Below are 15,140 nucleotides of genomic sequence, written 5' to 3'. Positions count from 1 at the left end.
TCTTCAATCACTCCAAATAAGATTTTGATCCTTAAAGGCTCTATGTTTGAAACTCTGTTAGAGTTGGGATGGGCAACAAACTCTTGTCACTCTCACTCTTTGGAGCAAAGCATTTTTTTTTTACCATTTTATTTGAGAAGCAGCATTAAAGCAATGAGAAATTATTTTGAAAAGCTACTAAAGAAATTAAAATGGTAAACAGTGGCTGGTCATCTTAACTGGAAATGCACTACTCCATGGGATGTGTGATAGTGACACAGAGAGAACTGCTGGTATTTGAAGAGGTATAGTGTGAAGCCTGAGGACATACAAGATGTATTCTGGAGAAGGCAAAAAAGCACCTGAGTGGGAGTGAGTAGGCTCACCACTTCAGCAGAAGGACTTAGGCTGCAATTGCTGCATTTTAAAATTCCAAAAGAGAAAGTAATTGAGAAATTTATGCATGGTGGGCACATTAAGAAAATTTTTGCATGTGCAAATCAGAGTACTTGCGCTGCTCCCAAAATACCACCTTCAGAATGTGACAAGTGATAAAGATTTCTGTCTTTTAACTGCCATAGACTTAAAGCTTTAATATAATCTTTGTATGACTATAAGCAGCAAAGAGAATGGAGCTCATGCAGGACCTTTTGTTCTAAAAATACTTTATTCTGTCATTTGAGTTAAACAACAGATTCTGTTATCTACAATGGCAGCAGCAGGAGGGCTTTTACTCAACTATCAAAATGGCACAGCAGGCAATATTGTGAGAAAATAATATTTCTGTTTCCTTATCTGAACCAATGCGGTTTAGCAGGATTAAAGGACACTATGTGTATACAAACATATAAAAACCAATCATTTTCTGCCTCCATATGCAAAACAACTTTTCCTTTGGTAGACTCTCATATATTCCAGGCAAAGTACAAATCCGTCCAGAGGAATGGCAGCTTTGTGGCCTAGAAGACAGGAGATCTGGATTTAGTTCTGACCCCCGATTTTCTCTGCATCAGTTTTAATGTTGTACTAATAGTGTGCATTGGCTGAGTGCTCTTCTTTGCATGTAAGGATATTTAATAATTTGTGAAATTATCTCACGTTTATTTTTTTTACTGGGATAAAGGGTAGAACAGTGTGGCTTTTTACAGGAACCATTCTTGAAGTTAATTGGTTGTAATTCTCAGTCAAGCTGGAAAGGGAGGCGACAGCCACCAAAAGTTTGCCCAAATGACAAGGTTGTTTGAAAACACATGGAAGTCTGTAAACAACATATCATGGTGCATCGTGAGCCCTTTCACCTTCAGGAGCAGGTTCAGGAGAGGGGTAGGGGCAAAACCTCCCACTGTGCAGAGTGACCTGAGCTCCACACTAGAGCCAGGCTGGGGAGGTGGCACTGAAGAACAGGAGAGACACCTGTTTCCCCACACTGACACCCCTCCCCATGCAGCCTGCCTTGGGAGCTGAGGAGAAGCCACAATGCTGCCCTGGAGAACACCCATTTTTTGCTTTGTGACTGGAGTAGAATGAATAGAAAGGCTGAATCTCCCAGAGCTTTGCTTGCACTCCTTTCTTCTCATTTCCTGACAAATATGCTCCTGGATTTCCTTTTGTTCTTGCACCATTTTTAGTTGCATGTTTTCCATCTCCTTTACGGGCTAGTAAATTTGATTATTGTAAGGAATGCAGAAACATTCAAGAATGATTTAAGTAGAAGAACTAGAATTTTAAGAGGAAATTGTATTGCACAGACTGCAACAAAATCTTAGAGAAGGTGGTATTGTATCTATGTAAATTACAGTTAATATTCCAAAATAAACTACACTACTCACAACCATGAAAACCATTTCCTCTAACAAAAATTAGTATTTTATATATTAAAGAGGAAATACTAAGATTAAGGCAATGGCAAACAGGAATGACATTACCCTTGCTATATAAAGACAAGCAGTTTTTCAAAGAAAACTGAATCTTTCAATCCCAGATGTAAACCAAGACCCCGAATTGAAGTGGAGAACAGAATTACATTTAATATCTTTGCAGAAATTTGACTTAGGATAGATTAATGTTCAGCCAGCAAAGATGAGAAACAGGATCAGAACCTCAGTACTATATATCTAATTTCACTTTGGCAGAATTACAAAAGCCTGCCAAGGGGCAATTGCTTGTTATGTTGAACTTGGATAATATTTTTCTTCAGACAATATTCTCCAGTGTTGCAGACATATACTAGAGTGATGTGTTTTCCCAGTTTTTATCAGATGGAATTAAGCAGTTGGTAGAATGAAAAAAGATCACATCCAGCTGAAACTGAAGATCGCAGCTTAGGTTTCCTTTTTAAACAGTGCTGTCCTGCTAAGTGCCAACAAAGTATTTGACGTGCTTGAGCCTATCTAGCCTTGATCACCATTGCTTCATAACATGTTGTCATTATCAACAGTTCAACTTAATTTCAGCATAAATTAAGCCATGTGAACATCTGGTGGGTTTTGTGTTTGTTTTGTTTTGTTTTGTTGTTTTGTTTTGGTTTTTTGTTTGTTGATTGTTGTTTTGTTTTATTTTGTTTTGGTTTCTTTGAATGGTGATGAAGTTCTTGTCTGATGATTAGGCAACTAGGCACAAGGAAGCTTGAAATTAGACTTATGTTTCTTAAGTGAAATACTTCAATAATATTAAATACTTTAAGAATCTTAAATTCAATAATTAACCCATTATTTAAAATATGGTATAATCACTTTGAATATTACACTAAACAATATCATAGCAAGAAATGGAATATCATGTGAAAAGCATTACACAAAGTATTAGTTAATAATAGAGCTGCTTGATTTTATTATTTTCATTCAAAGATATTCTGTCTTCAGCCCTGCAAAACTGCTGGAAAAAATGTCCTACACCTCTTCATGGTGTAGAATTTTAAAGTAATATTCATGAAGAGAAAATATTTTGTAATGATATTTGGATACAGTCAGGGGTGCTCAACCTGGGGCCAAAAGCTTAAGAAGACCTCTGTTCCCACCAATGGAAAGTGAATTGACTTTTCAATTTTAGAGTTTATCTTAAGGCATCAAGTAAATGGAAATATGCTGTAGGTCCACCAGGAATTCTGGCATAGAAAAGAAAGAGAATAAATGGGAAAAGATGATCTCTATATCTACTAAGGTATAGTTCTGAATGTAGAAGTTGATCACTAGCAATTTTTCCTGGTATTGTCCAGTATTGTTTTCTGGTAAAACAGAATGCAAAACGCAGCTAAAACCCACTGACTTCTATTTACTTTTGAACAGTTTGCTTTTGTAAGAAAGACAAAAAAATGATTAATTTTAATCACTTTATTTCTTGTTCAAAATACATATTAAACAATTAGAATAAAATTATTTCAAATATGTTCTTTTCTTTTTCTTGTCCTTTTTAATATAAAATTATCACAAACTGTACACTTCATAACATCTTTTGAGGTTTCATTGTTACAGATTTTTTTCAGAACTGACAAATAAGTTCACACTTTCTAGAGAATACATTGTAAAAATACTGAAATGTGTTACAGCTCTCAAAGGCTAGTGCAAAAAAAACATTTACTCTCAGTAGTACAATTTTATGCTGTCAAGTTTCACAAATGGCCATTTAGCGCATACGAAAAGCCAGTAACACAAGTTCAAAAAGTTTGTGTTGTTTCTATAACGCAGAAGCCAAGGATATTGACTTGAACAATGGCTAGGTATCAAATCACAGACTTCTTTTAAAAAGTCACATCATGAACACTGAATAAAGGGTACTAAAACAGTCAGGTATTTAACATTAGATCTCAGTCAGCCAACATCACATAGCAAGAAGAGACAAAATCTTAGAAGAACTCTACAGTTCTTTGTAAGCTACATAGACTTGGCAACATTTCTGATCTAATCATAAATATTATTTTAAAGGTAGGGAGTTCTGTTAGAGTTTGGGACAGTTAGGGCCTAATCCAGAACCCATATTGTCACAGCAAAGATGTTTATTCTGGCAGACATTGTATTGGATGCTTTATTTGATATTTCAAAATACTAACTGTCTAAATATTGAGTGGGTATTTTTTTAGCTGTCAATGTTTCCCATGGCCAGGAACTCCAATTTAACTTCCTACCTTTTGAAGCATACACTCTGGAGAACATCTTCTCCACAAACAAGCATATACCAGAAAAAAGTAATGCTGAAGAAAAGATGTGGCTAATTTCTGTATTCTACTCTCCTTGTTTCATTTCTCATGGGTAGCACACCAAAGCCAGTTGGATTAAACATAGTGCAAACTGCAAGCTCATGAGAAGAAAGGAGAAATTTTTTGGGACTCCCCTTGCAGTAGCTAGAGGAGCATCTGGCTGGCATGCAGAGGAGCCAGCACTACAGTTCTCCTGTCTAAGGTGGTGAGGACTGGGCAGAGCAGGACAATGAAGAAACACAATTTGGCTTTGCTCACTCTCATCCCAGCTACTACAGCTATGTGGACATGAAGGATGCCAAGATGTGTTTTTAGCATTGTCTAACCATGAGACTCCCCACATCACTCCATTCCCAGTCAGAAAAGCACCAGAGCAACTGCGCTCTTCAGGGTGTGCACTCAAGCCATCATGACTTCATGGGGACTTGATCAGCAAGTCATATTTAAAAAAATGTTTCACATGGTTTGCTGAACAGAGGCCCTTGTGATCTCCACCAGAAAAGGGAGAAAGCACAAGTCAGAAGTGCATCTCAAAATCAGGACACCAACAGTGCCAACTTGTAGGGTAGAGAACTAGCCATATCCTGTCCTTAGACATGTGCATTTAAGTACAACATATCCTTCTGAGACTACTCACATAGAGAAGAATAGAAAGAATTTAGACTCACATTTGAAACAAAAAGAAACAGGAAACAATATGAAATATATATCTATATTTTTCCTTTTCTCAAGAAATAGTTTTCTATTTATTTAACAAAAGTAAATTTTGTTCAATACTTTTCCATAGAAATATAGAGTCAAAAGAAGTGCTTTATATCTGATGTGCAACAGGACTATCTAAATCTTACATATTAAAGATTTAGTCTGTACACAGGGTATCTCTGAGCTTTAATAGCGAGATGACATCATGTGGAAAACTATAGGACACTATTAAAAAAGAAAAATCCAGTAAAAATACATTTGACCTCCATGCCTGGCTAAAGAGACCAGACATTTTTATTTACCAAAACAGGCAGCTTACAGTCATATTTCTTACTCATAATAGTAAAAACAGCATTTGCAAAAATAGTTCATACCCTAGAGATGCACTGAAGACTTCTAATATAGTCTGAATTGTCAGCAAGCCACAAAAATCCATGGTGGGTGTAAGACAATTCATTCTGCTCACCTTGAGATTCCTTGCTGGGTTCATTTTACAAGATGCTACAATATTTCATCACATGCAACCTGATGCAAAGCCAATTGAAGTTAAGAGCAGTGCTTCTGCTTGATTTCACTGGTGAACTGGTCAAGTACATAATTCTGTGCTTTGAAATGAAATGACATATTCAAAAGACCTACAGAGTAATTTTGCTGGATATATTTAATGGTCTATTGCCATGATATTAAAAAAAAATATTTCCATTTTAATTAACACAAGAACAATCACCATATAAAGTAGCAAGTGATAAACCTAAAAGAAACCTTCTCTTGAAAGCATGTCATAATTTCGTATGTTGGAAGTAAGTAATGAATAGATTTTGGTAAGCTTTTGTAGTAATGAAAAATATACAAATGTGTATTCTTAGAACTACACCCTAAAAGGCTGATTTGAATCACTTTTTTGTGCTCTATTGTTTCAATAAATATTAAAGCTACAGTAGATACATTTAAAATTTAGTGTTTTTCTTGAGCTAGCCGAAAAAAACAGAGCTGAAGTATTACAATTCTATATTCAAAAAAAAAATGCAGAAAAAGCAAAATGTATTTTCGTAAGCATTTTTTGTATTTTGCTGCCACAGGTATTTTTGCTAAAAGGCTCTTAATTTTTTTTTTTTTTGCCTCAATATTATTTTCAGTGCATGAGTACATTAGTACTTTAGTACCAATTTTTGCCCTGCTAGAGATTAAATTATAAAGTTTTGTCTTTAAAAGAAAAGTTCATTTTTAAGAACAGTACAGAAAATAAGGCAAAATATTCTAAAAGATGCCTTGGAATTATTTGAGCGAAATCTCTTTTCTCAGCAGGAATTCCTCATTAACAAGCCCTCTTTAGGTAGGACTGTTCTTTGACTTTTGACATGCAGAATTAGACCCAAGATTTTAGAGGTTAATCCCCAGAGCTTCTCTGAAACCTGGCTATGACCTACAATTGTTTGTCTGCTACTGGCAAGTAGCTAAAGTGCAATAGTGCCAGGCTCCCTTTCAGAATAATAAAGGTCTAGCTGTGCAGATACAGATGCTGGCTAAGATAAAGCTATACTTTTTCTTTAGTGATTTTGATTCTCTGGCCCAAAGTCACCTTGGTGGACTAAGAACTGAAAAGATTGTAAGTTTAAATATATGAATCAAGTTATTGTGCTATAAGGATAATTAAGATCATTAAACACTTACGCTACATAAAGCCTGAAAAGAATAAATGTTAGAGTATAAAGTGCTCTTTGGAGAGTCTACCAAAATCGCCTTTTTCATTTTCTGCGGTAGCCAAATCTCCATTTACATAATGAAGAAAGACACACTCATCCACATATATCCATTTGCCAAAAATAATTACAACTGGAAATTCTATGTCTTGTTCAGCTATGCAGTCATTTCTCTCATAAGTATTACTATGCAATTTAGCCTCTCAGAAAACCATGGTGAGGCAAGTAATGGTTGTCTATTGATTACTCCCATTTTCAGTAACAGGCAGTCACTCCCAGGGTGAAACAATCACTGTACACCCAGTACTTTGTAACAATTTAGGACAAAGGAATAGGAATTCATTATTCAGCTGAGCCTGCATGAATAGGAAGAACAGGAGGAGATGGGATTTGCCTGGAACATCAATTCCAGGACCCTATTCATATACAAAGACCTGTGGGATATTAAGTGAGAAATACACCATAATTATGACTTCAGTTTTGTGAGTCATCAGAGAATTAGCACCTGCAACAGCCCAATGACTTTTCCACCATTGTGTGACATTAGTTTAGGCTTGACTTGAAAACAAAACCAGTAGCTTGTGTAAGACAGCAGCATTTTCAGAGGTGCTTCCTCTATTGGTAATTCAAGTACTGATTGTCAGAAGCTTTGAAAATGTGAAGAGATGACATTATAAAAAATTATTTTTATACCTATTGGAGACTTTCCAGTATATACCAGGTGCAAATAAATAGGAGGCCATTACAGTATCTAGAGAGGAGTGCATCTGAACATATGCTGGCAATGTGCCTTTTTTGCCTCAGTTATGCTGCAAAAGAAAGACTGGAGGGGAAGGACATGCCATGAGCAACTACTAGTGCTCTTCACACTGTGAATCCTCTGGAGTCAGGATCTGCGAGGCAGAGGGCTGGTTTTATTTGAAGAAAAGACTCTTACAGAACTCGACAGTTCTGCAACATGGCTCCCACTACCCTTGTAAGCTTTCAAATGGCTGTACAAGAGAAGAAGTAGGGGAATTACATCAAAAATATCTTTCTGTTGAAAGTGCTTTCTATGCATGCATTTTTGACTACTGAAAGTGCTCTCAATTTACCCCCTTTCTATATTTTCCACTTTTCTTTTAAAAAGTTTTTTTCTAGAGAGCTCTTTACGTGCTCAATAGGCTTTCTCCATCCTCTCTCATGTCCATAACTCAGAGGCCACGAAATATTTAAAATATCTTCTTTTTCAGTCCTCTTCACTTCTGATGCAATTATCAGCTTCAACTCATAGTATATTGAAAAAAACTCCACCCTTTATCTCTCTCCTCTTGCAGGCTGTATTTATAATAATAGATCTGCTTCATAAAAACAACCCATAACCTCTCTCCTCCTTTGAAATTAACCTACAAAGTGTCCCAGAAAACAGGTTCCTTTCTGATAATTTTTTTTTACTTCAGGGGTTTGAATTTAAAAGATATGAAAAGGTCCTAAACTATTTTTAAAAAAACAATCTCTCCAAAACATTCATATGATTGTATTTCGAGGGAGAGTAAAACTGTAAAACTGTCTATGCAGGCTAGATTGCTGTCATGCTATGCCCTGCATAATAAATGAGTGGCCAACACTCTCTCTGAACTCTGAAGTTGTCATGAAATAGCTGTATATCCATCCTTTCCTTGGTCTGTCTTCAATTCTCCCTTCATATCAGGCTTCCTGACTTCACCTCTCCAGGGGAGAAGCAGAATTTCACAATTCTCCTATAATTATGCTGGGCTCTGGTACACATTCTGTGTCTGTAGCAACTGTGCTAACCCAGACAGTCTGAATAGATTGGCAACTTTTATTTCAGGGAGTCTGTGAATATTCTGCTGCATTAAAAACAGAATGCTATTTAAATATTTAAGCTTAGATATGTAAGCTTAAATATTTCAAATAAGTGGATTTGAAAATAACGGTCTATATGCATATCCATCCTACCTCGAGCTTTCCCATCCATTAACGGGAGATTAATCCAAACTAAGTTATCTGTAAACCATAGCAACAGCTTGCATCCCAGCCTGCTCAGACATAAATCTTGTCTGTCCTGAAACAGACCTCTTGATCTTTTCTATGCTTTTTTTCCTATGCCTGCTTGGACTTTCAACATTTCGGGTGAGGTGTGTTTTTCAGACTAATTGCAGCCTTGGTAGAATCTCCTGGGCCACCAGTACAGACATTAATGTTTTTCAAATCTCACTTTCTCCTAAGAGACACTCTCTTGTTCTTTTTGTTCCCTAACGTCTACTTACAGGACTCACCTAATTTGAGACCAATAGCCAAGTCAACATATTGTATTCATAAATTATTACAGAGAAGCTCCACTTTCATCACAGCAGTTATGTGACCTCCTGCAGATGCAACTTTCAGAGCACTATCTTGAATTATATATCAGAGACTCTTTATGTCTTTCTCACCCAAGAGAGCTTTGGTACTCTGATAACCTATATAACCTGTACTTATATTTTTTAGTTATATTTTGACAATGTTGATACTGAGAGTCTTCAATAATGCTACCATGGTTCACTGGCACGGGCTTAGCAATACAGGGTACTATATGAAATGCCTTCTTTTAGATCAGTAAGCACCAATGCTTGTCCTTAGTATCAACAGAGTGAATAGTCCTCATGATGTTAAAAGCTTTAATTGACTTTTCCCGTTCTGCAAATTTAACATGCTTTGTGCCCTTCCAGAGGACTGAGTCCCATGTAACGTAAGTTGCAGCCTATAACTGGGTGGAAAAATTTTACATAGCCATACCAGAGGCATTCTCCTCTCCGAGTCAGCAAAGAAGAAGTTTCCCAGCAACAGCAACATTGTGGAGGTACTATCAGATAAAACATAAAATCACAGCTCTGAGCACTTGCTATCATCAAGCATCCTCTAGCACTCAGCACAAGACTGAAGGTGTTAGTCCCATTTTCCAGAACAAATTCCCCTGTGATATTTAAATTCTACCTGCAGCTTCACTTTCTCTTAGAGGTCCAGTGCTTGGTTTTCTGCGTGCTGTTAAAAACTGCCAGTTCCTAGCTGGGGCTAAGGAAAAGGGGAATTTTGTAGGAGATATTTATTCATTTGGATAAGTAAGCAAAAGAGACTTTTTGAACTTAAGGTATTAATTGCCTTGGAAATGGCAAATGTCTGTGATCAGCAACTCAATTAACTCCTATGTGTAATGCTGCCTCTTCTTCAGGAATGCCCTCCTTTCTTCCTGTTTTACAGTATAGAAAGAAAGCACAAGTGATATGAATATTGTAATGATTATCAGTTTTGAAAAGAGGCTTTTAATTTCAGAGTGTTTTCTGTTGCACTGAACAGCTGTGCATCTACTGCCACATTTTCCTTTGTCTTTTGTATCTCTGCAGCCTATTCTGTGACATGATTTAGCTATTTTCTGACACCAGAGAGCTCAGTTTAAACTGGCAAGCCTCAGAAACTAAGGTAAAGTGAATCTTGAGTAAAGGGTAAAATTGAACCCCAGCTGTGGTGTGAAAGAGAAAGCTTTCCATCAAAACGTGTTACTATTCCTGTTATATATGCTACTTTTAAGCCATATGTTGGATAGCCTAACAGATTTTTATTGAGCTTTGTCCAAAAGTCACCTCAATGTCTAATTAACATATAAGACATATTTTAACACCTACAGAATTTTCAAGTATATTTGTTTGTAGAAATAAAGTCATATGAACTTTTGAGTCCAAGGAACTGCCACTCAATATAGATTTGTTCAGTATTTATCACAAACTGAAACATATTTCTGATTAGGCGTTGAGTGTTCTTTTCTAATAGAAATGCTAAATAATGATGATTATACATTTTGCAAGTGCAAATATTTGTATATGCAAATCTAGGTTTTTGCAGGCTCTAATAAGGTGTTTTTTAATTTTTGCAGGCACATTTATGGATCTGTGAAAAATTTGACATTTTCAGCAGAACTCCTTTTAAATGATTACACACTTTAAAAATATAGTCAAATGCTTTCATATGTATAAAGCTTGTTAAATTAATTGAGTCTAGTAAAAATTTAGTACATAAAAAAGTTTTTAAGATACAAGCAGTTAATTGATTAAAAATAATCTTGGAACTATACTATCATGTATTTGTTGTGTGTCATAATGTTAAAAACTTTCAAAATTATTACATTGAAACCAATTAAAAACCTGAAAAATAGAAGAAATGGATGAATCAAATAAGACTTTTTTTGGAAATGTACAGTTTTCTTAGTATTGCTCCAAAAATGCATCCATAGAAGGAAATTGGGAAGTAATTGCTTTTTACCTCGGAAAAAATCAACTGAATGAAAATGTTCCATGTTAGCTCAATGTTTTCTTCAAAAATATTGAATGTGGTTGTGATTCTTTGAGAAAAAATTGTAGTTCTGTTATTTAAACATAAGAAGTCAAAACAATTCCAGATATTGAAGAAGAAATTTTGCAAGGGAACTTCTGTCCTGATATACTAAGTTTTGCTTTATATTATTGGTTTGAGCTACTCTCTCTGTCCCTGACAAATATGCATATCTCCAAGATATGTATATTGTTCTTTTAATACTTGCTAGATGCAAAAAAACAACAGCATTACTGATTTCTGAATGTCTGGTGACCATAAGGGACTGCAGGGAAACGAAGTTACTTCCTTGACAGTTGTTTGTAGAATGTATATGAGAGATTTATTAATACCTATCCTACACCTTTTGGTCAGGACCCCATGGGTTTCATATTACTAGTATTTTAAGGCTAGGAGTCAGCTTTCAGCATTGTAGACAAAAGTAAAGGTCAGGACTCTACTGCTTGAATAGAAACCCAGCATAGACAATAGATGGTGGGGAAAGAGATGGTTGCTCGATGGGAGTGTGAGGGGAAGCGTTATATCAGCAGAAGTATACAATGCAGTGTTCTAAAGTTGAGATCATGGAGTATAGCACATGACTTAAATCTTATTGAGTTCACCTATGCTACTGTCTGCAGTGCCTCTAGAAATCTAAATCTACCTGCAGCTTAGGTTCCTACTTAACATTTTGCATAGACCTAATAACAATTTTATGGTTGCTTAGAGCAAATCTAATGGTCCCTGAAAACTTATTTAATGTGGGGAAGGGAAACAATTGCTTCAAAACACTATTTACCCAAAAGACCAGAATGGCTCATTAGATACATTTGTATGTGGGTTTTTCACTTTACAGTGCATTATTGAAAATAAATACAAAAATTTAACAGCTCCCCTGCAACCACTTAATCCATCATGTACTTTCGCTGTACAGTTCTGTGTTTTACTCTTGTGAAAGTATAAAAAAGCTCTGCAGTGCAAAATACAATTCTTATTAAGTACTATTACTGTTTCCAGTAAATCTTTTCAATAAAAATAACTCAGGCTCTTAGGAATGTGAGTTTTTCAAACTGTTGCAAAATTACTACAATATATTTTACACCAACCATTTGCTAGATTTGATTTTACTCAAAATAGGCTAATGTTTATGATAAGGCAGAAATATGGATAAGCAACAAAAATATTCAGGATGTGAGCAGGGAGTTTACAACTTCTCCAAATTAACATATTTTAAATATCTTAATGAAGAGATACATAAAGCAACATATTCATTGACTAAAACTATACTAAGTTTATATTCGGTGCTTCTGTGACTACACTCAGAAACTAACTTGTGAACCAGGCTCTAAATCCAGTGGGCTGGTTATACTAAATATATACCCTGTCTCATGAGATGATAACTGTGAAAGCAGTGGGGAAAAAATGTATTTTGTATCAATTCTATTGATCACTGATAAGGGACTAAAAATAATTAAACAGGGGATCATTTTTGAAGCTAGATGTCCTGATAATCTTGCAGCCTGATTTTTCCCAGATGCAGAGCACCCATAAATCAAGTTTAGACACAGAAATAATTTAGTATTGTTATTAACAAAACCAAAAATAACACAAGAGGGAATGAACTGAGCTATTATTCCTTTGGTGTTTCACAACAATTTAAATTTAAGAAAATAAATCTTGAAATACCTCAGTACTTATGATGAAACACAGAGGATACTCATAGAGAATAATGAAATAGTTAAAAAGATGCTCATTGCTGAACACTTATGCTACATTTGATCATGAAATTGTTAGCTTTTTGGATATTAGGTGCAAAAAAGTGCAAAGAATATTTAGTTAACTGTTACAGTATCACATTACAAAAAGTATTTTCTAGACCACAAAGGCCACTGCTGATATAATTTATATTACGATAAATGTATACACAAAATAGTTTTTCAATCTCCACATATATATATTTATCTGGTTTTATGTCAACCTTGCAAAATCATGATGAAAATGACCTAGGCCACAGAATCTCATGAGGATAACAATGATGGCAGGAAAAAAAACTCCACAGAGGAGAGCTTGTTCTCCTATTTAAAAAATTATTCACCCAGAGCAAATAGAGGAATGAAATTCTGCAAGGCTGTTCTGTATTTACGGTGATGAAAATACAATCTTGAGCAGGAAGGGTCAGTGTTCACCTTTACCAAGCCTCTCTGGGAAAAACTATTTCCACCTAGAGGCCATGAAGAACAACCTGGAACAGGCATGCAAAAACTTGGGCTGGAGCCTTTTATTTTTCTTCTTCTTTTCTTTTTTTTTTTCCCCCAATTTGTAAAGAATGTTTGAAAGATTCATTGTTTGCTTGCTTGATGTGTTTGTAGGCATAGAAGGCAAGGTATAAAGCCTGCCTCCTTTTTTACCGTAGAAATACCTGTAATGTTAAAACCAGCCTTCTTAAATTTCCTGGAGCAGTTAAGACACTTCAAGGCATATTTGACTGTCTTAGAGACCAGTTAGTGGAATGAAGGGACTGGATATTCATAAACATATTCTGTGTCAACCAGGCCAAACTAACCAAGTCAAAATTGTTCTTCAGAAGTCTGCCTAACCTGACTTTTCCCTTCATAACTAGATTCTTCCATTATTTTAAACAGATCTTCCATTGGCATTTTTCTCATGTACAACACTTTTCTTCTGTAAAAATACATTTTTTAGAAAATAGTATCTTCTCAGTTTTCTTCACACGTTACAAAGATACAAAAAGAACCACCGTTCCACCTTTTTCAAGTTACAGTTCAGCTTTCACAATCTCAGTCCCAATCATGCACTCTTTGCTATGCTTTTCATAGAAAGAAAAAAAAAAAACACAACAAAACCAAGCCAAAACAAAACAAAAACTTAAAAAATAAAATAACTATCCCATTGAAGTAAACTGCAGTGTTAAAAAGAGCTAAATCCACAAAATAATATGTAGTTTTTAAAACAGTTCACTTTAACCTATACTTTTTTGCCTTTGTTGTCATTATGTATTCTAATAAATGAGCTTACTAGTTTATATACTTGTTACATTTCAATTTGTCTCTCCATATATTGTAAAAAATTCATATTTAGAATATAATTCTAGAGGCATCCATCCAGGAACCAGAAACTATTCCACCCAAGTGACAAACTTAGACACCCAAGAGACATCCAAGCTGGGTCTTCATCAGCTGGTGGGTAGTTGAAGCAAAACAACTGTTGAGTAAAGCCACCTGCCTGGACACACATTTCTGGTCATTTTGCTGGACAAGCTAATGAGTTCCTGTGAGTGAAGCTGGTGTTTTCATTGCTGGAAGATTACAACTGCATAGCTCCAGTTGTGAGACCTGTTCCATAAAGGCTGAACTAAAACTCAGTGAAGCCAGTAGGGTCATTCTCATCAGCTTCAGTGGGCTTTCAATCAGCCCTTCCTCCCTGCTCAAGAGATGAAGTGACTTTCCAAATACTCAGAACATGACAACATTTGTTTTTGTTTTGTTTTTTTGTTTTGTTTTGGCTTGGTTTTGTTTTGTTTTGTTTTGTTTTCATGCAACATTCAGTGTTGAGAAATTATACAGGATTTAGTGCAATTTAGAAGAAGTTTACTACAAGAGCTAGAAATGACTATTTGCTCTCCCTAGAAAGAATCAGGAATTACAAGCTGCAGTGGTTTTGAATTGCTTAAGGGATTTTTTCTTTCTGATTTCTTTGTCTATACAAAGATATAGGTCATATAAAAACACTGCTTGGATATGATACGGGATATATGCCAGCATGAAAACAGGTGAATGAATTTGTATAAGGAAGGGTTATATTTGGCTCAAGTCAATTTCATTCACACATTAAGAAATTGTTATAAACTGTAATATATGATTTGGAATAGGAAAAATGTATTTTAATAAAAAATATGGATACAGTTCACCTGCGGAAGCCAAACCTTCTGTTTATGTAGACGTGAGTTACTAGGAGCTTTGGACACTGAACACGATGAATCCACTTCTGTTCCCTATGGTGTAAGTGGTGGTTTTGGTGATGAACAAGACCCCTGGCTATCAAAACTGGTTGCTCGGCCAGGTAACTGCAAGAAAAGTGTTATTTTTACAAACATCATCATATCTGACCATTCATCACACTCATTTCAGAGGACAAGAGACTCTCTGAAAGAAGAACATGAATCATAGCTAGACCCTTTCTGGATCAAAGTCTCTGGCAGAACT

General features: G+C 35.5%; 1 protein-coding gene across 1 annotated transcript in view; it reads right to left on the bottom strand.

The window, feature by feature from the left end:
• Positions 1 to 3,293: 3,293 nt before the first annotated feature.
• The window catches only part of SYT10 (synaptotagmin 10), a 47,565-nt gene continuing 35,718 nt past the window's right edge, over positions 3,294 to 15,140 (bottom strand). The window contains exon 7 of the mRNA XM_065034722.1: positions 3,294 to 15,001. Within this exon, the coding sequence (XP_064890794.1) occupies positions 14,930 to 15,001 (72 nt within the window). The 3' untranslated portion in view covers positions 3,294 to 14,929. The remainder of the gene's footprint in view (positions 15,002 to 15,140) is intronic.

Source organism: Columba livia, chromosome 1, assembly GCF_036013475.1.
Source record: "Columba livia isolate bColLiv1 breed racing homer chromosome 1, bColLiv1.pat.W.v2, whole genome shotgun sequence".
Lineage (NCBI taxonomy): Eukaryota > Metazoa > Chordata > Aves > Columbiformes > Columbidae > Columba > Columba livia.
Note: the sequence above shows the minus strand (reverse complement) of the source record. Positions and strands in the feature narration are given on the sequence as shown.